Genomic DNA, 25,789 nt, shown 5'->3' with positions numbered 1-25,789 from the left:
CATAATATAAGTGAGGCTTGGGTGAAATCTTGATCATGGAAAGAGAATGAATAAGTATGCTATGGAAGAGATAGAACAGACATGTCAAACACAAGACCCGGGGGCCAGATGCGGCCCGCAACGTGGTTTCATGTGGCCCACGAAGCCATCCTGGAAACAGTGAGGGAATGGCCCCTGCTGCCCTGGTCCCGGCCCAGGCTGCCCGGGAGCCAATGTACAATTTTGTGGTGGCCATCTATGCTGAAATGCATTCAGTCTTAGCTCCACAAGGAGAGCAAGCACAGCAGCAACAGCCTTGAGGAGGAGGTAAGTGTAGCTGGACACCCCCTTGGGGTAGTAGGGCTGGGCTTGGTGCCGCAGGTGCTTGAGAGCCGGGCTGGGCATTTGACCTCTGCTGCCCAGGGCTCTGGGAAGCCCGCAGCACCATCCAGTCCACCGCATGGCCTGAGAGGAACAGTGAGGCTCTTCCAGTGGACCATGCCTTGGTGCTTGCCCCGGTCCCACCCCCTTCTGCCAGAGACCCTCAGATCTGTCCCACTCCTGCCCAGGCCCCCACAGGCACCCTTGACACAAACGATGTAGAGCCCACCCAGTAGGCCACACCCACTCCGACCACGCCCACCCAGTAGGCCGCGCCCACCCTGGCCACACCTACCCGCCCCCTCCAGGACAACTGCAATGCTGATGCGGCCCTCAATGAAATTGAGTTTGACACCCCTGAGATAGAAGAAACAGCAGGTCCTATCCTGGTCCCTGAATGCAGCAAAGACCAAAAGGTTTTCCAGTTTTCATCCCAGGCTAGTTGTGTTTCATGTTTTCTCTTTTCAAAAACTTAATATTATTTTGAGCATAGCTTGCTTAAAATTGAGTGTGGTCATGCATAAGTAGAATTATGCTCTGTTAAATGTAAAGACATCACATAATTCATACAAATTCATCAGTAGCTTCTTGTTTCTCTTTTGAAACAACTGCACATACGGAAATAATTTATCACAAATTAGACAACTGGCCCAGCTAGTTCATAAACTCTTCAGGCTCAAAGGAGTTATTTAAGATGTCAAGCAGAGACACAATCATTTTGTCACAAGTTGCTAGGATATGAAGACAGGATGCAGAAGGCAAAACATTGCTCTATTATCACTGCAATCTATCCACTCTAGATCGCTAGTTTATCTCCACAATACGAAATGTATTCTTCTTCCTGTGACTATTTTCTCTGATGAATAAAGGCTCTGTGTTCAGGGGAATACCTCTTCCCTGTATATAAATGTTCATACATTTGCAGGGGTTCCTTCAGGAGAAAAATGAGAGCAAGAGTTCTTTGGAAGTATCCTCCTCTCTTTTAATAATTGGTTTGTCTCCATTATTTTGGGCCCTGACATATTCTTTCTCCAACAGGTGCTGCAAAGGTTGGTGAAATCTAGAGGTAAATCCCAGGCCAAGCACTTGAATGTTCAAATGGTGGCATCAGACAAGTTGGCACAATGTCCCCCAGTAAGTTCTCACACTGGGTGCCAGCATCCTAATGGTCAGGACTCTTCAAATACAGTATTCTCTCCCTTCCTTCCATGTTTCCAATCCCAGTTATACCAAGCAAATGGAGCATTTGGCCCTCTTCTCATCACCACCAGTTTGCTCTGCCCTTTTCTTTGTGGTACCAAACTTCACATTTCAGCCTCTGTTGTGATATTCCATTGTTTAGCTAAGTTCTTGGTCTGTATCTTTGCCCATACTTACAAAGTAAGCCAAGTAGGTAGTTATTGTGATTCTTCTGTGCTCAGTATCATGTCTAGCATAGTCTTTTCTAGTAGTGATTTCCAGAGATGATGGATTACAATTCCTAATACACCTGGCCAGCATGCTCAGACAGAGGAAGTGCTGACCAAAAGCTTTTTACCACTAGTAAAAAAATAGCAATATATATTTCTCCCTTTCTCTCTTACAATGGCCATTGCACTTGCAACAGAATAGTTTTTCAATACAGTAATGGGATAGTATCTTTTATCGTATCTGAAGGATTCAAGTAAGCTTAGGTGGTAGAGAAAGATTATGTTGCTCATGTAGCTCTTCTCTTCAACTCTTTGTTGTCATCTCCCAAGGTTTACCCTCTGGAAATTGGAGAAGATTGTGTTTTTAAAAACCTACTACTGCAGCCCTCTGGCTTCTATTCATACGATCTATCTAGCTTCCTCTTTTGCTTACTGCTGTTCCTGATATTTCAACCCATTTTTATACCCCCCCCCCCATTTCTCTATTACTCCCATTGAACCAATTACTCTTCATCCTATTTTTCTGCAGGAAATGTTTGACATCATTCTGGATGAAAACCAGTTGGAAGATGCTTGTGAACACCTGGCTGAGTACCTGGAAGCCTACTGGAAGGCCACGCATCCTCCTAGCAGCAATCCACCCAATCCACTGCTAACCCGCACCATGGCAACTGCTGCCCTGGCTGCGAGCCCTGCCCCGGTCTCCAACCTCCAGGTACAAGTGCTGACCTCTCTCAAGCGCAACCTGGGGTTCTGGGGTGGAAGGGGCAGCCTGGACGAGGGGCTGAGTGGAGCTATCCGGGTTGAGGAACATGAATTATAGCTTTCTGGAAAAACTGGGATGTTGCTCCAGAAAGAAGAAATAAGGGAGATCCTCAGACAAGGCTCCTGCTTGCCTTCAAAGGACTCTTGGTACTGCTGTTCAGTGAAGGTGATTGCTCTCTGTTTCTTCTTCCGCTCTCTGCTTTACACTTCTTGGATGAATCCCTCTGCTAAGGACCCCTACTCCTTTTCAAAATTTACACTAATTTTATTGAAAGGATGCCTTGTCAGGTTTCCTGTGTGTCTCCATCTTCCCCTGCCTTTGTCTTAACAAGCAATACTTCCTAGGAAACTGAACTAAGAATGTTGAGTCTGGAGTTTAAGGAAAATATTGCAATTTATTTTAATCATGGTAAAATGGTGTCACAGAAGCCGTAAAAGCATTCATTTTCCTTCACTTTCTTGCCAGGTCATGCAGGAATTGACCAAGCTTTCTGCAAATATATGTACATGAACGCAAAAGCTGGGTTACTATGCCACAAATGTGCCCATGGTTGCCATTGTTTTTTTCTGGATGAATTTGCACTACCGTTCACCTCCTCTGCCATGCTATGTTTCTATTGTATTCCTAAACAGAGTATAAGGATGTAGAAAAGGGCTGTAGTCGAAAGGTAATTATTCCCCAATTTGGTACTCCTCAGATCTATTGATTTCAACTCAACTGCGTGAATTTTCAGTGTGCTGAAAATTCTCTGTGTTGAGCTTCAGCACATCTAGAATACACCAGGTTGGGGAAGCTCCAGTGGAGTGAGTTATCTAAAAAAAATCCACTACTACTGCCTCTCCAAATAATATACTATCTAAAAACCTAATCATTGTTGAAACTTATCAAAACAATGTCCCATTCTAGTGTCCTAGCAATTAGTAGACAAGTCAACACCAAACTATCAGAAACAGCACCCAATTTTGTCAGAATCAGCACCTTCCATATCACATTATTCAATGTCTTAACTTTTTACTTCAACTAAGACCCTCATCTTTGAAAGTTAATTTCCATTGCAATCCTAAACTAATTCAAAGATTAATAGGCAAATCTAGTAAACTAATTTCTGGCATGAGGCTCATCTAATATGTTTCTTTCTTCAGCTGAAAATATGAATTTGCACCATAATTATAATAGTTTGTTTTTTCAGGAGTGAAGGTAATCTGTTCCGATCATTCAGAAACTTGAGTTTTCCTTGTTTCAAATGGATGTTTGAGTATATGATGAAAAAGTCACATGCTTTTTATTTTAGAAAAGTGCAGGCTCTGAAGTGGTAAACATATCTATGAAGCTACTACTTAAGTTGATCCTTTTCCCAATTGGCCCTCCTTGCTTTTTTATGGGTCTGCATGATGAGACTCAATAGAATAGTGATCTATTAATTTCCTATATAAACGGCATTGTGTCAGAACTTGACCAAAATCCAGGTACAGTTAATCCTCGACTTACAACAATTCATTTAGTGATTGTTTGAAGTTATAACAGCACTGAAAAAAGTGACCCATGACCATTGCAACATCCCCGTGGTCATGTGATCAAAATTCAGACAGTTGGCAACTGACTCACATTTATGATGGTCGCAGTGTCCCAGGGTAATTTTTTATGACATTCTGACAAGCAAAGTCAATGGGGAAGCTAGATTCACTTAACATCTGTGTTATTAACTGAAGAACTGCAGTGAGTCATTTAATAATTGTGGCAAGAAAGATCTTAAAATGGGGCAAAACTCACTTAACAACTGTCTCACTTAACAGAAATTTTGGGTTCAATTGTGGTTGTAAGTGGAGGACTACCTGTAGTCCCACAGAGCAGTATGCAGTCAGTTTGATCTTGAGCTATGTAAGCTGAAATCTTGCAGGTTATCAGACTGGGTGGTAAGTCTTTCTAATGTTACAGAAACAATGGAAAAGTCTCATTTTTCTCCTAAATAACTACATGTGTGCATGTACGTATCTGTATGTATGTGTGCATGTATGTATGTATTATGTCACAGGGAATGAAATATAGCCAAATTTGGAAGAAGGAGCGGTGGTGAGCAAAATCCAATTGGAGGAACAGAAAATTCTCATTCCTGTTCTGGTTCACATTGATTCTGCATAACTTGTCCAAAACTACATCTAAACAGCAATTTCTGACAACATGCCAGAACTAATATTTTTCTCTGATGCTATTTCTCTTTTTCCTGGTGATGCCATTCAGGGCAGAATTTGGGGGCAAATAGATCCTAGTTTGGAGAGCCAAAATATAGCATGGCATGGTTTGTTTTCTGTTGAAGTAAGTAAAATAATATACATTATTGCCTAAAAGTACACTTTATGCCATTAAGTCTGGACTTTATAATTAACCAGAAACATTACTGTTCCAAACCTCTCTCCCCACACCCCTAATTTCTCAGTCCCTCAATTATCTATCTTCTTTATTTCTTTGCAAATTTCTTTGACGTTAAGATGCATGGGGATTTTCTTGTTCATCTGCTTGGGGAGAAAGAAGAGGAAATGCTGCCCAGAAAAATGGTCTGTCTTGGCCTGGGGAGAGGAAGGCTGATTGCTTTCTTAAATCTAGGGTGATTCACAAGACTAGAGTTCAAGAATGTCTCATTCTAACCAGTTTGAGGATATTACTGCTGCTGTGTGATGGCTGCACTAACATTGTTTTATCTTTTTCTTCTGTTTGTTTGCATGGTGTGCGATATCTGCTTCTTTCAATCAGGGACCCTATTTGGTGCATGGGGAGGAGCCTCATGACCCCGAGCATCCTGGCCTCCACAGCTACACAGGGCAGCCAGTGGGGCATGGCCAGATCCGTTCAATGGTGCCTCCTTCTCACTTGGCTGCCCGTGGCCTTTCCCGACAAGACACCTTTGATTCAGAGATGCTGGGCAGTCGTGATTCTGCTTACACAGATCCAGCGGATTCCTGCATGGACATTGAAACTGACCCGTATGAGGAGCTGGATCCTCCTTGCCTGAGTCACCGCCAGGGCGCCTGGCAGGCTGAAGAACCTGAGTCTCATCACTTCCAGGGCCACGGTCATCGTCCCCTCCAGTGCCAAGGCTCCCCAGACGCTGAGGAGCCTGACCGACAAAACCATAACCGGTCTCTGCGTGGGCGGAGCAAAGGGCGGGAACACTACTGCCAGGAAGAGGAGGAGGTGGAAGCTCTAGGTCATAACCATAACAATGTGGAGGACTGGGGGCGTGATGTTTATATCCGTTAAGGCCTCAAGGGCAGGTTTTTATTTGTCTAGAAAGAAGCTTGTTCCCACTCAGACCTTTGGGGGATGACAGCTGAGAGCCACTGAGGGCAGAGGCTGTCCCTAAAAGATTGGCCTTCAGCCCCACAGGTAGAGCTTGATGGCTGTAGTATTTGCACCCCCAAAGCCACATCATCATTGACCAGCCTGTAACTCAATGCCCCTCCTTGTCTGGGGACTCCCTCCATTCCCGTTTTGCCATTTGTGCCAACAACTTCTTTAACATCCTCACCCTGCCAGCAGCACTGCCTGGGCTTTCCCACAAGATCATGAAGAATCACATTGACCTTAAATTTTTCTTTACACTTCAGGGCTGGAAGGGTGGAGACAGAGTCCCTGAGGACAGGGAGAGGGAGAGAATTGGTCTCCGCCGGTGCCTCAAATTATCCAAATGCTTGGGGGATGGCAGGGGTGGACAGTGACCATACACTGGCTCTTCTAAAGTCCTTCTTGCCTGTCCCCAGCCAGAGCCAAACCGCTTCTGGAGGAAGATGGCCGCCTTTCCTCTTTCAATTTAAACTGTCATAGATCTCTTCCTTTGCTATCTTATGGTGCTGCATCCAGCCCGCCACTGTGGAAGAAAGGGAGAAAAGATAACTCTCAATTTTTCTTCCAGGATTTGTTCATTGCCAGACCTTTTCCAGTGCCTAAAAAAGAATTACAACACAAATCACCTTAAATCAGCCTTCTCCATTCTGACAACCTCCAGTCCTGTTGCATGATAACTGCATAATTCCCAGCCAGCACATCTGGAAGTTATCATGTTGGAGAAGGCTGCCTTAAATGCTTCAGCCCTCCAGTGCCTCTGCTCAGGGTCCTTCTGTTCGTATTTTGCATGCTGAATAGATTCTGATCATACAGAATGCATGCATGTACGTGTGGTATGTGCCATGTGCCTGGCAGAGAGAAAGTCTTTGACATCCCTGTAAATTGCTCTCTGGATCTCACTACTGACTTTGGAAAACTCTTTCCAACATGTGTGATAGCCTGGCCTGAGGCATTAGGCAGATAAAAGGCAGAGCAGCACTCACACACCCCTTAGCCCACAAGGAGGCAATGCTAGCTAGTCTCCTTTGCCTTTGCTGCAGGAGGTGCCTTCTCTTGTGGAAAGCTTGTGTGTTGACCCATCCTGCTATTGCTTCTTTCTTCCTGAGAATTTATTTTCCTTGGTAAACTTGGGAACCTAGCTTGTCTTCTTCTTCTGATAATGTGCCAGATAGGTTACAGGTAAAGCAACCAGGACAGAAAACACAAATAAGAGGAATTGGGATAGATCAAGTTGGAGTCCTAATTCTGCTACTATTGATTACTCGTGTGCAGGTCTAAAAACTTGCTGGATCTAGGGGAGGTCTAGGGGAGGACCAGGGATGATCATCAACGCAGAACATGTTAACTATGTCCATAGTTGCTGCTTGCGCCTACCATTATCAGTTATGCTGCGATAGACTCTCTCTTACCCAGACCAATGTTTTAAGAATGTAATTTTTGGGTCCAAATCTACTTCCTGCCTCTAGTCCCCAGGATCTTCCTTTAAAAGGATTTTAACAGGTAAGAATTGTGACTTCATGGACACATCCATGTGGTTTACTTGACAACAATATGGGGGTAATTTATTATTGTTGCCCTGTAAGTAGTTTTAATCAACTTTGCTTAACTTTTCTTGAAATCAGCTACATTCTGTACTTACTTACACTTGAAAGGATTAATCTTTACTAAGATTCATTACTGCGGCATGGAGCTGTAACAAGCAACCCTTGTTATTTCTAAATAACACTGAGACCTCAGGAGTTTCCCTTCCCTCCTCTATAGATATGTCGGGCTTCTATGTGAGCTTAAGGGGAAAAAAGGTGCCATGGCTTTTAAGAGTCATGCTAACTTTGAATGAATAGATTCATTAAGACTTGGATGAATGCCTGAAAAAAAGGAAGGCTAATGTATAGTGGAGAAGTGCTGTGCTTACTCTCCCGTGAGTACTGAAGCACTTGTACATCATTTCTGAAGACTACCCCACCCTTGTTTATAAATTATATGCCCTAGCCTAAGCTCTGTTAGAATAGTGTTGTAAAAATATTCAAGAAAGGAAGATAATGGAAACTTGATTGTATTAGGAGGGAGAAATAGTAAAAAAAAAAATGTACTGACATCAGATCCTTGGATTTGGGCAACCTTTTTCAATGTGGTGCCAAAGACTAAGGATTGAGGGAGTCCTAGCTCAACATAGCTGAAAGTTTCCAAGTCAAGAAGGACTGGCATCTTTCTTTGATAAAGCTGGTAAAATTTTGGCATATTCAACTAGCAGGAAAAGGGGAGGACATTGTGGCATATAAATCCAGCCTACCTATTACTCTACCAAGAAAGTATAAGGAATTGAAATGAAACTCTGCTGCAAGGCATAGGAATAACTGTTAACCACAAGTACAGGTTGGTGAAATGAGACACAATTTTTGGGATTTATGACATCTTGCAATGATTGGGGGTGATAGGTCCTGATAGTGGCAGAATGATTGACTTGATATCTTTTGGGTCCTTTCTGCTGTAGGGAAAACGAAAGAAAAGAAAACAGATAATCTCCCCAGAGCTTTGCTATTGGTTTGATCCACTTATGTAATTCTTTCCCACCTGCTCTTGAAACGGAAGTTCTCTTTGGTTTATTGGCATCTTTGATTCCTTATGTTAAGCTGCTGCCTCTTATTCCAGAGCTTCGCACACCCACAACACTTTAGTGAATAATCTTTCTATTAGACACCACTGCTGCATAGATTGCTTTAATTTTTCTGCTCTGTGAATTCAGCTTCAGCAGTCCTGGACTTTTTGTGTCCAATTGATTAAATTATGATAAACATAGGAATAGGCTATTTTGAGTTCTGTAAATGCAAATTAGCTTAGGGTTTTCCCTTTCTATGCCTACAAAGTTCTCAAAATGAAAGATAATAGAAGATCTATTACTCTACCTATATGCAAATTTGTTCTGTGATGAATTTAATTTTTTTCTGCTGCTTCAGTGGAGATAAAAAGTTGCAGATTCATAAACTCTCTACCAACAAATTGTTAACTGTTTAGCTGAGTTTGTTTCTTTGCAATAGACAAAAAGATTACAAATGGGATTTGAACAAGAAGAATATATCAAATTATAAGATTATTTGAAGAGAGAGTATTTTATATTATTTATTGTAGTGTTTCTTGAGATAAAATTACTTGGCCAAATTTCTAATGAATGATTTCACCAAAAGACTTGCAAACAGTAGTTTCTGAGGAGAAAAAGGGGTGGTGATGGAAATATTTTTAAGAATATGTTGTTGAATTTTCAAGTAATTAAGATTGATCATCTTCATCCCCTACCTATTTGTACTTCTTCGTTTTATTCTCCTCTTTGGGTTGTTTTGTTGCTTAATTTGAGTGGGGAGCAAAAGAGAAAGATTATTATCAATAGAATATAAATTTTATTAAGTTTTTGTCTCATCATTATACAGCTGGTTCGTCAATGCTTCAATAATCCAAACCCATCATCATCATGGGAATAAAATTATTTTCTAAAATGCTATCTCTCTGAAATGTTTATTGTGTTCAGTGAAGAACAATGAAAAATACCATATCTCCAAATCATACATATTAAAGGGAGGAATACTGACATGCTGCTTGCATGCGATTGCATAACAAGTAACCCTTGCCAAAACCTTGCATCTAAAAATGTGGAAACATAGATTTAACTAGAAATTCAAAGCTTCTATAACCCAGGTGGATCCATTTGCAATAAGAATCTGTCCTCTGAATGCCGGTCTTCAGGAATCTCATGAACCAGGTGGATATGCACATTCCAAACAAAACACAAGAGGCAAAGGAGTGCTATGAAAAGAGCCTCTTCCAGGGAGCTACTTTAACCTGCTTTCTTCTACTAAAACAAAAGTAGGCCAACATACAGTAATCTACTCTGTCTTGATAGCTGATTTCTGTTATCCTTCAGTAAAGGGGTCAGAAGGTAATATCTTTACTGTGTTAGTTCAGGAGGCTGCAGTCCAGGGATCCCACTTCCACTTGCTAACTGGGAAAACATCCACCTAATGCCTTTCTTAATGTGGTAGAGTGAGGTTGGGAGATGGGAGCCTGCGAATCCAGGACCTGGCACCTTTCCTTCCACAGAAGCTGTCAGAGTTACACTGATAGTTTAACAAGCATATTGAAAACACTATAAATGTCTTGCAGCACTGTCACTTCGGCTAATTTTGGGCTCATATCTAGCGGGACAGTGTTAGACACATTTCTCAAAACAAAAAGGTTAATAAGTAAGTTGGCACAGTACGGGTGTGGGGCACAAGAAAATTGCCCAAAATAAAAAGGCAGATAGATAAGTTGGCACAGTACAAAAAATTCCAGCTGAGCTCCATCCTGCTTCATCCACTATACAGAAGCCCTCCCCCTTTTTTTGACATATTGCCCCATAGATTAGCAGAAGAATCACTATGATCAGTGTCCATTGCTGCACTAGAATGATGGTGGGTTTTATTGTCCCTCTTCATGTTGATTTTGCCGCTGCTGTTCCATTCCTGTTTTTGATTTTTTTTTTAAAAAAAGAGCACTTTTGATTTTCTCCAAGAACAATGGACATATATTTTGGAAGTGGTCCAAAAGTTGAGAATATGTTTTATAGGAAGGTTATAAAATCCATCTTGGGCTTCAGCGTTCTGCTGGCAGGAATTGTGCAAGCCGCTACCTGTGGAAACGGGATAGCATGCCAGTTGAACAACACAAACCAAAATGTTCAGGATGGACAACCAGGAGGTGATCTATATAAGTGCTGATCGCATCTGAACTCAACCATGTTTTTTCAGCATGATTTTTGAATAAGCTAGAATTGGGTTCGTATAACATTATATGCAATACACTACAATCTACATGTTATTATAGTTGGGTTCAATAAACCAAAACTAAATAAACCACAATGGAACCACATCTACATGGAGGGAAGTGTATAGTGGGGTGCCCCAGGGCTCTGTCCTGGACCCAGTGCTCTTCAACATCTTCATCAACGATTTGGATGACGGGATAGATATGGAACTCATCAAATTTGCAGATGACACCAAGCTGGCAGGAATAGCCAACACTCCAGAAGACAGGCTTAAGATACAGGAGGATCTGGACAGACTTGAACACTGGGCACTATCTAACAAAATGAAATTCAGTGGTGAAAAAAGTAAGGTTCTACATTTAGGCAAGAAAAACCAAATGTATAGGGGGTATCTTGCTCAATAGATGTAACTGTGAGAGGGACCTCAGAGTCCTAGTGGATAATCAGCTGCCAAAAAGGCCAACACAGTGCTAGGCTGCATTAACAGAGGGATAGAATCAAGATCACGTGAAGTGTTAATACCACTTTACAATGCCTTGGTAAGGCCATACTTGGAATACTGCATCCAGTTTTGGTCACCATGATGTAAAAAAGATGTTGAGACTCTAGAAAGAGTACAGAGTAGAGCAACAAAGATGATTAGGGGACTGGAGGCTAAAGCATATAAGGAATGGCTGCTGAAATTGGGTATGTCTAGTTTAACGAAGAGAAGGACGAGGGGGGACATGATAGCAGTGTTCCAATATCTCAGGGGCTGCCACAAAGAAGAAGGAGTCAAGCTATTCTCCAAAGCACCTGAAGGCAGGGCAGGAAGCAACGGATGAAAACTAATCAAGGAGAGAAGCAACTTAGAACTAAGGAGAAACTTCCTAAAAGTGAGGACAATTAACCAGTGGAACAACCTGCCTCCAGAAGCGGTGAATGCTCCAACACTGGAAGTTTTTAAGAAGAAACTGGACAGCCATTTGTCCAAAATGGTATACGGTTTCCTGCCTGAGTAGGGGGTTGGACTAGATGACCTCCAAGGTCCCTTCCAACTATTATTATTATTATTATTATTATTATTATTATTATTATTATTATTATTATTATTATTATTATTATTATTATATTTTAACAGAATGAATAAACTTGCCACAGAGATTTTTCTGGGTTGTCCAATTTATTAAGATTACAAAAAATAGGCATAACAACACTGCCACCGAGTACCAAAGAGAATTTGAAAGCATGGATCTCTCTTCAATTGTCCAATTTCTCTTAGTAACGGAGAGGTGACAAGGAGGACTCTGTGTTTTTATAGGCATTTTTTTCTACACTGAATAAATATGTAAAAGCCAACATCTTATCTGCAAATCTTTCAACATCTGAAAGAATAGGGCTGCGCAGAGTTGGTTGGAAGATTGGCAGCTATTTAAATATTTTAAACGAACAAACAAATACATATTTCCTAAATATAAGAGCTGTTTAACAATGGAACAGAGAACCTCATGGGGTGATGGACTCTCCTCCACTGGAAGAATTTAAAGAGATGTTGGATGATTTCTTGTTGCGACTGCTGTAATAGCCATACCCTGCACTGGGCAGGAAGTTGGATTAGATGATCTCTATCCTCACTTCTAACCCTTGCAATGATTCTGTAGATGTGGTCAAATTATCTCTTTTTTTGTGAGGGGGGGTGTCAAATTATTATATATTTCCAGATTTTTTTTCCTTTTAACTATATGCAAACTCTTCCTATTGTTAAATACTGATTTATTTTTGATCACAAGATCTATATTTTAAAAGACCAAAAGATACAGCTGATATATGTGTTTTATATCTGCATTGTTGTATTATTATCATTGGGTTATTCTTTGCTTAATAAAATACATTTTACACAGTTTTTCCACATCAGGAAAAATTTTGCAATGCAAAAATAAGCTTGTCTTATACAAAGGAAATGTTCACAAAGGAAAGAATATGCAATATTCTCTCTGCCATATTTTCTCTATGTTTTTAAAAATATATTTCATGTGTTTATCTCCCTTTTTTCATTTATTGTCAAATTCAAATTGCCATCCTTAGGATTTTCAGCAGACCCAGACCTGGTTGCCTGCAGCAATGCAGTTGCTTGTTGCTTTTTACTGCATTCATAGCATGTAGTCTGTCCCTGAATAATTTCCAACCATCATCCCAAGAAAAGTTAGGTTGTTTTTTTTCAAATCACAACCTTTTAAACTCAAGACTCACAACTGAGTTGTTCATAGAAATCTTCTGTAAGCAGGTTTAATATTCAGAATCATGAGCAGGATCCCTGCTCATATACAGATTTGAGCTTCACCTGGTGTTCACTATTAAGTATTACAGCTCTACATCAGCGGATTGTTTATATATTTTTATGTGGTGTAAAAATCTTCTCTGTATAGATTTCCGGATGCTTAAAGATGCACATTTCCTAATCAAAAGATTTTCTGCAATTATTCCTGCTTTTCCTTGTTGGGAGATGCTTCATGGTAACAAAAAAGGCTGAAAGAAGCAAGGAGAAAACATAAAAGGATTACAAATGGAAATTAACAATGTCTGATGTCCGGATGACTCAATCTGTAAATTCAGTGAATGTAATGATATGTGGGATGGACCTTAGTAGATAGGAAAACCAGTGTGTAAAGAATGTCTTATTCCACAGAAGGAGGGAGGGTGTGAGAAATGTTTCAGAAGGGATCCTGCCTAGTTTTACAGAGAATAAAAGGAAAGGAGGGGGAGAAATACTTTCACTTGCCAGTTTCTCTTAATATAGCTTTATAATAAAGGTAGAGCTAAGCACTCCTAATTGTGCTTGTTGTTGGGACTAACAGTGAATGAGGCAGAGAGAGAAAGGTCCTGTTCCCCATACAATCTTCTCGGCCACCCCTTTCCCCAATTTTTCAGGCAACTGACTTTTGTTTTAATAATTACACTAATAAAATGATCTTTTAAAACAATTCCACAGATCTGCAGGCAGTTTTAGGATACACATAGTCAATTCTGAATCCTTTTTCTCCAAAATCATTTAGCTCTGAAAACTACATCTTATTTTCTTATTAGTCCTCATGATGTTGGCATTAAGGATTGTTCAGCTACCTCCAATGTTGGATTTACATATAAGGGATTGTAGCCATAGAGCTGCTTATAAGGGCAATAAATAAAAAGGAAGCTGATTGCACCTTTCCAGCTAACAGATTTTATTCAAAGGTACAGTATAACATTATCTGATCTGCAGCTCATTCAAGACTTCAAATTACGAGGGCCCTTCTCCAAGCAAAAAAAACAACTTTTGGGTTTTTTTTACATCATTTAGAATTATTTCTAATTCACTTGTATTTATTGAAAGTTAATAGCTATCCTTTAAGTATTAGCTTAAATGGTTTATTATTTTTGCCTGACTTCTCTTTTTTCATACAAAATCATACAAAAAGCCAGTATTCCTCTTTCTCAGAAGTAACTTGAATATAGTAGCTGCTGACAGTTGAAGAAAATCTGGGATTTGACCCTTCATCTGGGATGACTAATGCTCTGGTAAGACTAGAGATAGAAAAGTTATAAATGGATGAATGCCTGGAGTGTGGCCTGACGAGGAAAGGCCCTGCTGCTGAATTATATCCTTGCCCTTCATCTTGGAATGGTAAGTATACTCCATAGAGCAGCAGTAGGTTTCATCCACCAACATATCATAACATTTCTGCCTTGTTTGAATTCTATTTTGCACATGTGCTTTTGAAATTGATATTTATTTCTGGAACTGCAGATTTTGAATCTGGTCACACATCTAATGAAAAAGACTGAACGTACTATTTTGGTCATTCTGATAATTGAGCATCCTGGCCAGCAGATTTATCAAAAGAAATCATGAGCTGGTATATTCTGGCTTGCCTTTTTTTTTTTTTTTTTTTTTTAGTAAACTTGGGATATAGATAATAGTTTTTCTGCCTTCAAACCTCAATATCTAAAAGCTAATCAAGGAGTGATTCACATGGTTCATGGAGAGTTAAGGGAGCTGAGAGCACTGAGGAAAATGAAGAACAAAGTCAACTAAATACAAGGCCACAAAGTGCTCCCTATTGCAGAATGCGGCTTTTAGATGTAGATTGGGATGTTGATGGCTGGCTAAAAAGCTACACACGACAGCCACCAATAAATACCACACACAGAAGAGCCCAAAGCATACAGAGAAGATCCCTGAGAGGATGGGAGCTCCAGCACAAGTCCGAAAGCTCGGAACACAAAACCTCATGGTCCCATTGACTGACCCAGAATGATCCCACAACACTATCCTGGGACATAAACTCGCCTTCATTCGTATCTGGGAACTGTTTGATTTTGTTGCAACTGAAGAAGTGGACCATAAATGCCATCACCTGCACATTAGATCCATGTCCCTCCTGGTTGGTTAAGGCCACTTGAGAGGTGTCATGTAGGTGAGTCCAAGCATTGGTGAATTCATTCTTGTTGGAGGGGACATTACTGCTCTTTTTAAAGAGGTGCTGGTGTGCCCCCTATTCAAGAAGCCATTACTGGATCCTACCATACTAGACAATTTTTGTCCAGTTTAGGAAAGGTGGTTGAGAAAATGGTGGCACTGCAATTCCAGAGGATCTTGGAGGAAACAGATTATCTGGATTGTTTCATTCAAGTTTCAGACCTGGATATGGGATCCAAATGGCATTGATTCATTCATGAATGATTTCTTGTGGGAGCAGGATGGAAGTGGTGCATCCATCCTTCTCTTCTTAAACCCTTGGCAGCTTTCAACACTATTGACCATGGTATCCTTTTGGGCCATTTGGGGGTGGGTGGCACAGTTTCCTGCTAGTTCACCTCCTTCCTCCAAGGCTGGTCCCAACTGGTGTTAGTAGGAAGTGAGACATCCAGCTCACTGTCCCTGCTTTGTGGGATGTCATGAGGTTTTGTTCTCTCTCTCTGTTCCTTTTTCAAATCTACATGAAACTGCTGGGTGAGATCATCCATACTATGGGATGAGGTATCAGTATGTTGATAATACCCAATTATATATCTCCATCCTGGATGAAATAAATGATACTGTGGATGTTGTTTCACAATGCCTGGGGTCCTGGATGAGGAATAGACTTCAGCTAGTTTACCAGGACAAATCTGGTAAAATGGAGTGGCTGTGGCTCCTCTATATATATCAGGGGTCTCCAACCTATGAGCCACAGCCCGGTACCGGGCCTTGGCCTATTAGCCATCATGCCCAGAGAAGGCTGGTGAGTGCATGCACTTGTGCACACCCCATTTGCACTAGCACCACTGCATGGGCACTACGCGCCCGTTTGCACATGCACGGGGGGGGTGCACGCACACACACATTTCCCTGCTCCTCCCTTTCCCTCTGGGCCGCCAACCCGGAAATGTTGGGGAGCTCTGCTCTATATAGTTTTATCATATTTGGTCTTGAATGGGGTGATACTACCTCAGATAGACACAGTGCATAATCTGTGGTTCTCTTGGAACCACGGCTGCTGCTCAAAGAATAGGTGGCAATCATGGCTAGTTCAACTCCTTGTTGTGTGCCAGTTATGCCCTTTCCTGCATAGGGAGGCTCTCCACTTGGTCTCTCATGCTCTGGTCATCTCCCATTTGGATTGCTGCAATGCACTCTACATTGAAAAATATCTGGGAGCTTCATTTGGTACAGAATGTAGCCATGCAAGCTATATTGGGTACCCCAAAAAAGGGCACATATAATACCACTGGTCAGTGAATTACCTTGGGTGCCTGTTTGTTTCCGAGTCCAATTCTGGTTGTGACTTATAAAGCTCTGGCATGGGAGAAGGTTACCTATGGGATTGGCTTCATTCCATTATATCAGCCTGTCCACCCAGTCAGGCAGGGAAGGTATGTTGTGGACCCCATCAGTTAAAGAACTCTGACTGGCAGGATGTAGAATGAGTTTTCTCTCCTATTGCTCCTGTGCTATGGAATATTCTTCCCTTAGAGGTAAGGCAGCACCTCCCACCTCTCCTGGCCTTCTGAAAAGGAGTTAAGACATAACTTTCCCCACCTCATGCGGGGAGCCCAAAAGAGCATGGGCTGCAGGGCTGGTTGGTGCCCTAAGAGTCCTCCCTTCGCCTTTTTAACAGGGTTTAATTATTCTTGCCTCTTTCCAAAATCTTAATTCTAAAATTTTAAATTTAACAGCTTAATCTTTATGTACTGTTTTTATATTTTAACATTTTATTGTATACCAACCAGAATGCCTCTTTGAGGAAGAAATGTGAAAAACCAACCAACCAACAAGAAAACAGATAAACAATCAAATCCTAAAACAGTTTTTTCACATTTTTTCTTTTGTTATTTAATTATGTATTTAATTAATTAGCCACCCAACTCCAGTGGGCTCTCCTTTCCTTTATGGAAACTAACATTACGCAAAGTATAGAAAATATGTAAGAACTAACCCCAAAAAAATTAAAGAGATGAGATAAATGTAAGGGGAAATACTATTCATAATTCTTTCCTATACATTCCTGTGTTGCAGAGCATGCTCTCATCACATCTGTTGTGTAGTGGGAACAGCGAGGCATTGAAGACACGGAGTTGAATTAACAGCTCTTTATTAGTTCTCACAGAAGCAGCTCTAGCAGCTGCTTGACTTATATTTATATGGACCGCCACTATGTGGCGGCCAATCATTTTAAAGTAATGATTCCTGCCTAAAACAAAGGCTTAAAGTTCCTACAGATAGACAATCTATAATTCAAATAGAACAATCAGTTAACTGTTTTTATAACAGACCTAATGAATTAGCTTAATACATAACACCCCTTCCCCTAGATCAATTACATATCCATAAAATGAACTTAGTCCTTCAGATAGGTTGGCGTCTTCCGTGATCGTTCCAATTGCCGCATCTCTACCGTAGGCCCCGGTCTACCCTGGGCTGGCTGGGTAAACCAGAGTCTATTAGACTGCTCGGGTCGGGTAGACCAGTCTCTGTTTGTCTTTTCTGGCCGGGTAGACCAATCTCTGTTTGCCTTTTCTGGCTGGGTAGACCAGTCCCCTTTTGGCTGGTCTGTTTGGGTAGACCAGGACACATGTCAGTGAGTGGAACAGCCCCGGAAAGGCTGGGAAATAAATCCTCCAGCAAGCTCTGATCTGCGGGCACTGTTCCTCTGGTTGGTAGCGACTCAACCACGACTGAGTCGTCCAGCATGTCTCTTTGAGTCGCGCTGGACTCCGGAGATTCAGCTGTCAGGCAGCCCTCAGCTCAATACTCAATACTGACAGGCAGTTTTTCATTAAAATGTGTTATCACAGAGTCTGAAGATAGCAGTGATTTGACTGCTTTGAAACTATTTTCGTGGGCGCTAGTCCACTGCCATGGTGCCCTTCTATCTAGGAGCCTGTGCAACGGCTCTGCTAATGCAGTCTTGTGAGGAAGAAAGGCGTGTAAAAATTAAGTAACCCTAGAAATGCCTGCAGCTCCCCCTTTGACTTAGGTCGGGGAGCCTGCAAAATAGCCTTAAGCTTTGAATCAGCTAGGTGTATTCTGGCAGCGTCGACCCAGAAACCGAGGAACTCTGTGGAGTTCACTCCTATTTGACATTTTTCTCTTTTGAGCTTCAGCCCCACTTCGCAGAAGCACTGAAGAATAGCCGTTAAACATTCTGCAAGTATTTCTGCTGACTCCCCAGTAATTAGAACGTCGTCAAAATAAGGACACACACCTGGGATGTTTTTTAACGTGCGTTCTATCACGCTCTGAAAGAGCCTTGGGCCTACACTGACCCCAAACTGCAGGCGACGAACCTTGAATGCCCCTCTATGGGTAACTGTTGTTTGAGCCTCAGCAGAGGCATCATCCACAGGAAGTTGCTGATATGCCTGTACCAGGTCCAGCTTTGCAAATAAGCGACCTCCTTGTAAGGATGCCAGCATGTGGCTAACTACAGGTACCGGATACGCATGCTGCTGCAGTGTCTTATTAATAGTGCACTTATAATCAGCACAGATGCGCACCATTAGGCTTGACCAGTGTGACTATGGGGGTTTCCCACACACAACTGTCAATGGGTTGCAAGACTCCCTGTTGAACGAGTTTATCTAACTCTGCATTAATCTTGGGCTTAGGGGCAAAAAGCACTCTACAAGGCTTTACTCTGATCGGGGCTATGGTTGGATCAAGGTGGAGAGCAATTGGTGCTCCTTTGTATTTCCATAAATTGGGACTGAATACGTCTGCAAACTCCTGGCAGACAGTTGCCAAATCCGCTGTTTGGGTTCTGTTGATGCCAGTCACATGGATGCCTAGGGCATCAAACCAGTCTAGGCCGATCAGGCTTGTTCGCTGGCCTTCCACCACCACAATGTTGAGGGGACCCTCAAACTCTTTGAACGTTACTTTTAACATGGCTTCGCCTTTAACCACTGCACAGGAATTTTGAAAATCTGTAAAATTAAATCTGATGGCTTGAGTCTGACTCATTTCCCGCCATGTCTGCAAATGTAGTTAAAAGTCCTGTAAGACATTATAGACACAGCTGGCCCAGTGTCCAGTTCCATGGAGCATGGAACTCCTTGTAGCTTGACTTTTAGTCTAAGCTTTTCTTTTAGGGGGTGATGGGCTCCAGTTCTGAGAATGCTCCTCCTTCCGGAGCAATATCCTACTCTATTCTGCCCCGGGGCCCCATTACCTCTCCTGGGGAAGTCTTCACATGGAGATTCCCTCTGGTGACCTTTACAGACAATAGTGATGTGGCCTTGTTTGCCACATGCTCGGCACACAGCTGCACGAAACCGGCATTCTACTCACTGGTGTCGTCCTCCATAGCCCTGACAGCTAGGGAAGAAGGCTGCCTTGTCAAGCGGCCGCTGCCTTCTTTCTGGGATCTTCTGCACCCGGTCGATCTCAATGTCTACATCTGGGTCTTCTGTTCTCTCTGATTCTTCATAATGCACAGCCATCTGGCTGGGGGAATTCTTTGAGGGATGTAAAGCCTTAATGGCTCCACCTGCGCCTCTTCTGCCATTACTTCTTTCAGTGTGTCCTGGAATGTCAGGGTCTCTTTAGCAAACAGCTTCTGCTGTAAGTCTCTGCTTCTCAGGCCACATACCAGTCGGTCCCGAGCCGGTCCTCTAGATCAGGAAATTCGCAGACCCTGCACGCTTGACATAGGGTGGCCACGAATTCAGCAACAGTTTCACCTGGCTGCTGTTCTCTCTGCTCGAACGCGTGTCTATATGCGATGATGGACAGTCTTGGTTCGAAGTGCTCCTTGAGTCTTCGTTTCAAGTCAGCGAAGGTGACTGACTCCAAGGTAGCAGGAGCGACTAGGTTTTCCGCTATATCAAAGGTGACTTCGCCACACACGCACAACAAGGTTGCAGCTTTTAAATTATCTTCTCTGACCTGGTTCGCTCTAAAATAGTTTTCTACTCTTGAGACATACAAACTCCATTGTTCGGGGTGCATCACATCGAATTCGGAAAGCTTGCCAACTTTGGCCATGGCTGGCTGTTACTGCGTCTCCAATGCCTTATGCTGCTAGGGCTTCTGTGAGATTCCTAGGGACGGATCCTAAGGATAGTGCTACCTCCAGCGTTTGCGTATTGGCAGGCAGAAGGGCAGAACGCTGTTCCAACCAGGGCGCTGATGCCTGGTCTTTACCCCTCAGTGACTCTTAGTCCTCCAGCTCTTTTCTTCCTAGCAGCATAATCCCACCTTCGTCGCCACTGTTGTGTAGTGGGAACAGTGAGGCATTGAAGACATGGAGTTGAATTAACAGCTTTTTATTAGTTCTCACAGAAGCAGCTCTAGCAGCTGCTTGACTTATATTTATACGGATCGCCACTAGGCGGTGGCCAATCATTTTAAAGTACTGATTCCCGCCTAAAACAAAGGCTTAAAGTTTCTTCAGACAGACAGTCTATAATTCAAATAGAACAATCAGTTAACTGTTTTTATAACAGACATAATGAATTAGCTTAATACATAACAACATCCATACTCCAATTCCTTTTGTTTTTAATTTATATTTAAAAACATAGGATTTGCCTTGTCTCTGGCTTAAAGGAGACTCTTCTAGGTGGGTCTGCATATTGGACTATGTTTATAGTTTGGAGAAAGGGAAAATATTTGGAGTGCAACAAATTAAATAAGATGAGGAACATATTTTATCAGAGTGATAAGCAGTGCTTTTTTTCTAAAAAAAAAAAAAGTGCCAGAATTCACACATGTCATACAACCCTCCTTGCCTACCCTACAAGGTTCCATCCAAAAAAGGTGCTGGAACTCCGTTCTGGGCGTTCTATGAGAAAAAAGGCCCTGGTGATAAGTAATCCTTCAAGGTTGCAGAAATGGATTCTCTTCCTGTGTTTGGATCAATAGATTCAGCAGTGAAGTATGTAAGAAAAGCAGGAGAGCGAATCCGGAGACTTTACACAAACTCAGCAATTTCAGCAGCTGCCCAGCCCATCTATCTCCACTCCACCTCCCCAAGAGCTTTGAAGCCTGCACATATCCTAGTGTACTTGCTACACAACACCTGCTTAAGAAACCTGACCATCCCCCTGAGAGGCTGCAAAGTCAAAATATCTCCTGGACTGATGTTCAGCTCTTCCCACTTCAGGTTTTGCTATGATAAACTTAGCTGGCTAAGAAAGACAGCTGAGAAGGAAGAGCGAATCTAAAAAAGGAGAGACATGGAAGCAGGGTTGGAAATAGAGCTCCAGGATCAATTCACAAACAGCATTTTCTCTACAGCAATAATAAGTGATCATGGGATTGTAACATATGCTCTTTTTACAGTCAGACAAGAGAGGGTGTTGCTCATGGCAAATAACAGGCATAGAATGCAAGGGATCCTGCCAAGAAATAGCTTTTAACTCCTGTGTTGCAGACCCAGTAACTATTGGAAATACATCTGTTGTTTATATTAAAATAAAAGCTTAATCCTGTTCAGTAATAGGAGCTTTCCTTCTCCAGTACATTAAAGTAACAAGATAAGTTCATCCCATCCTATTATATGCGCTCTCATAAAGATGTACTTTACAAGTACATGTTCTCTACAGCAATAGGGAGATGTACATGAAGGCAAGATAGTTACACTCTTCACATAAGCACATAGTTTAGTGATAGGATACTTTTTAGTGGTTCCTTATCCTCACCAATGGGGGACATGAAAGGAGATTTCCTGAAGACTGCATTACTTTTGGCAATTGAGCGTCCCTTGGGCAAATTCTTTCAACTCTAGAACATCTTCAATCAGAGATAACTGTGACTACTAAGAAGAACGACCTCAAAAAATGGCCCTTCCCAGGGCCCAAATTGATATAGATCACAGTTAACATAAAAGGAATGTCCTTGGTCTAAGAAATCCTCCTCCAAGAATTTTGTAACAAATATAAATGTGACCTCTTATGTTTGCAAGAAACTCATAGGGAGGAAAACCAGCAATGCCCTAAAGTTCCTGGAATGAGATTAATCGTTGAACAATGTCACCAGCAATATGGAAAAACAAATATTACTAGAACCGATATTCATATCTTGTCTATAGCAGAGATGGAAGAAAATAATGTAGAGATATTAATAGCTGAGCTCAGTGACATCTGTTTATAAACCACCATCTTTAAAATTTTCATTCTTTGAACCACTAAATCTTCGTAACAAACCAGTTAAGTTTATAATAGGTGACTTCAACAGTCATAATAATCTGTGGAACTATGTAGATAACAATGAAAGCAGAAAGGCCATAGTAGAATAGGTGGAATCCAACCAACTATCACTTATCCATGACAGAAAACTACCAGTGTCCTTTAACAACAGTTGATGGAGGAGAGACTACACCCCTGACATTATTTTCCTAAGCGAGAATATAGCACACTAATGCTTAAAATTGGTAGGAATGCCAATACCAAAGACCCAACATCGACCTATTCTATGTGAAACTGCTGCTGCTGGCTTAACACAAGTTGTGAAAACCAGATTTCAACCTACAGATACATAAACAGAAAATAGTCAGGAATGAAGAATGGAAGATAAGCAATCTGACAAACCCCTTTACTATAGGAGAGTTGGAAGAGGCTAATAGACAAGCATAAGAATAACAAAGCAGCTGGTATTGACGAGTTTTGGGTTGAGTGGATTAAACATTTTTGATCTAAACGAAAGAAAATTTTCTCAGCCTCTACAACAGATGTTTAAATATGGTTCAGATACCCAAGATATAGAGTAAAGCCTACGTGATAGTCATACTTAAATCAGATAAGCCATCAGAAGATCCAAAAAGCCACAGCCCATATTGCTTCTCAGTTATTTATACAAGGTATTTGAATGTTTACTCCTGAACAATTGTCTGCAATACTAGAGCTCCTGTTTATACCACATAAGTTGGCTTCAGACCCAGTAAAAGCTGTGCAGCTCAAATTCTCAACCTAACCATAATACATAGAGGACGGTTTTGAACTGAAGGAAATCACAGGAATGATGTTCATAGATCTCACCATGGCTTACAATACAGTCAGCTATGCAGTCCTGTTGAAGAAAGTCCCTCACTTTACAAAGGATTTTAAATTTTAAAAAATTATAAGATGCCTATTATCATAGCTATTGTAGATTTTATGTCAACTTTCAGGGACAATACTGTCGATGGAAAACCCCCAAAAATGGACTTCTGCAGGGCAGTGTATTAGTTCCTATGCTGTTAATATGTATACACCAATGACCAACCACTGCTGGAAACTACTAGGAGTTTGCTTACACCAACGAACTGGCAACAGCAGTACAGAGCATAACTTTCAAAGTTGTCAAGAAAAAATGGACCAAGGCTCTGGTCACATACTCCAAGGATAACCAGCTGAAGCCAAACTGCCTAAAAACGTAACTTTGTGCTTTCCACTTGAAAAGCCATAGGGCATCAAGAATACTGTAGATACAATGGAATGGAACCAGCATAGAACACTGTGATTTTCCAAAGTATCTGGAAGTAATTCTGGTCTGCACACATATCTTTAAGAACCACTGTTTTAATACCAAACAGAAAATATTTCCTAGGAACAACATTCTGAGGAAAATAACAGGCACAAGTTGGAGTGCCCACCTGCACACATTAAGAACTTCTACATTAGCCCTATGTTACTCTGTAGGAGAATATGCCAGGTCTGTTTGGTGTAGATCAAAACATGCAAAACAGGGGGACATGGTCCTAAATGAAACAGCAAGACTGGTCACCGGGTGTCCAAAACTGACCAATACAAAAGGTGTATTATCTAGCTGATATCCTTCCTTCAAAATTCTGCCAGGAAAGTGCTGTGTAGAAAAATGAGTTAAAGTGACAGCTATAGAAACACACCTATTATAAGGCCATCAACCTCCAAGATCGAGACTGAGATCGAGAAACAGCTTCCTCAAAACTTTCATCCCTCCTAACAATCAGCCACCACAAACTGCTCTGGAACTATGGAAGGCAAGTAAGGAACTACTAGGCAACTGAGCACAACCACACAATTGTCACCTGGTCAAGAACAATCTTGTCCTATATGGAAATTGCTAAATAAACCAGGCGTGGTGCAAAAACGGGCCATTGCCGCACCTTGGGGTGTGAAAACAGGATGCCGCCATGCTGCAGTGCGCAAAAATGGGCTGCCGCTGCACTGTGGGGTGCAAAGATAGGACATCGCAGCACCACAGGGCACAAAAACGAAACACCACTGCACCACAGGGCACAAAAATGGGATGCCGCACTGCGCAAAAATGGGTCAACACCATGCCTCAGGGTGCAGAAACAGGGCACTGTGCACAAGAAATGGGGCAGGGCTAGCGAGTATCACGCAAGCGCTAGCCCCGCCCCATTTGTGTCATGCACGTGCTTGTGGCCCCATGCGCGTGCACGCAAGCGTGCGTAAAATGTTTCCCTCTCCCTTTACTTCTGGTCCACCAATCAAGAAAAGTTGGTGACCTCTGATCTAGTGGTTAAAGTACCAGGCTAGAAACCAGGAGACTAGGAGTTCTAGTCCTGCCTTAATCATGAAAGCTTGCCGGATGACTTTGAACCAGTCATTCTCTCTACGGCCAATCTACCTCACAGGGTGATTATGAGGAAAATAAGGATGGAAGGAAGTAGTATTATGCATATTCACCGCTTTGAGTTATTTATAAAAATAATAAATATGGGATAAAAATAATTAAACAAATAATTTTTGAAACAGGTACTGCATTTCTAAGTTTTTACTTTTCTCCCTTGAATTGAAATCCTTCAAGGAACTGATGTCTCATGGCAGAGATGTGTAACTTTTGCCCTAATGCCAAGCAGTCCACTTCATAGTTATACCTCCAAATGTCAGTGGTCAAAATTGGTAGCTTGATAAGGTAGAAAGCAATAAAATCATCTGATGTTACAGAATAGGTTTAAAACAAAAATGTTTAAAAAGGAGAGAGAAAAAATCCAGCAACCTGGAAAACTATGATAACCCCAACTTTACATTGTCTATAATACAGCCCCCACATATCTGGCATAATTGTCCCATCTACAGCAACTGTCCCTCCCACTCCTCAAATCTTGGCATCAAAAGGTCAGATCAAATATTTATTAGTTAAAGACCAGAACAAAGAGGGTGGGATCAAAGGGTGGTCATCCCTATTTTGTAGAATTACATAAATTACAAATATATAGTTCCATTCAGTATCATAGAGTATAGAAAACGAACATTTATAACAACCAGGATTATATCTATGCAAAAAAAAAACCACATACAGTCAATTAAGGGAAGAGGCTACAGGAAATACATTGTTTCTGTATGTTTTGGAGGTAATGAACACAAAGAATGGGAAAGAGTGGTTTCTGAGAAGCTGATCCATAAACTGCAGCATAAATGTTGGGGAGGTACACAGAGATAACATTTTAATAAATGCTAACAAGTACAATTTGGAGTACTATTACTTAAGTTTAGGAGGAATTTTACCAATGCTACAATTTAGACATTGATTTCCTTAATGTTAAATCTGACATAATAGAAAGAGTAAATTCTTTTCATTAAGAAACTGCTATAGGAGTATTTTTATAATTGATAACAAGATTTTTTTATGCTTAGTTGTACAAAACACTGTATACGTTCCTCCAAGGTCAAGACTATGGTAATGATCTTATA

General features: G+C 41.5%; 1 protein-coding gene across 1 annotated transcript in view; it reads left to right on the top strand.

Annotated features, from left to right (window-relative positions):
* CACNB1 (calcium voltage-gated channel auxiliary subunit beta 1) overlaps positions 1-6,314 on the top strand; it is a 48,953-nt gene extending 42,639 nt beyond the window's left edge. Inside the window, exons 12-14 of the mRNA XM_029287357.1 lie at positions 1,399-1,494; positions 2,299-2,484; positions 5,284-6,314. Coding sequence (XP_029143190.1) covers positions 1,399-1,494; positions 2,299-2,484; positions 5,284-5,790 — 789 coding nt within the window. The 3' untranslated portion in view covers positions 5,791-6,314. The remainder of the gene's footprint in view (positions 1-1,398; positions 1,495-2,298; positions 2,485-5,283) is intronic.
* The last annotated feature ends 19,475 nt before the right edge of the window (positions 6,315-25,789 follow it).

The sequence above is a fragment of the Protobothrops mucrosquamatus genome, unplaced genomic scaffold, assembly GCF_001527695.2.
Source record: "Protobothrops mucrosquamatus isolate PMUCROS unplaced genomic scaffold, P.Mucros_1.0 scaffold1, whole genome shotgun sequence".
NCBI lineage: Eukaryota > Metazoa > Chordata > Lepidosauria > Squamata > Viperidae > Protobothrops > Protobothrops mucrosquamatus.
This window is presented reverse-complemented; position numbering and strand designations above follow the sequence as displayed.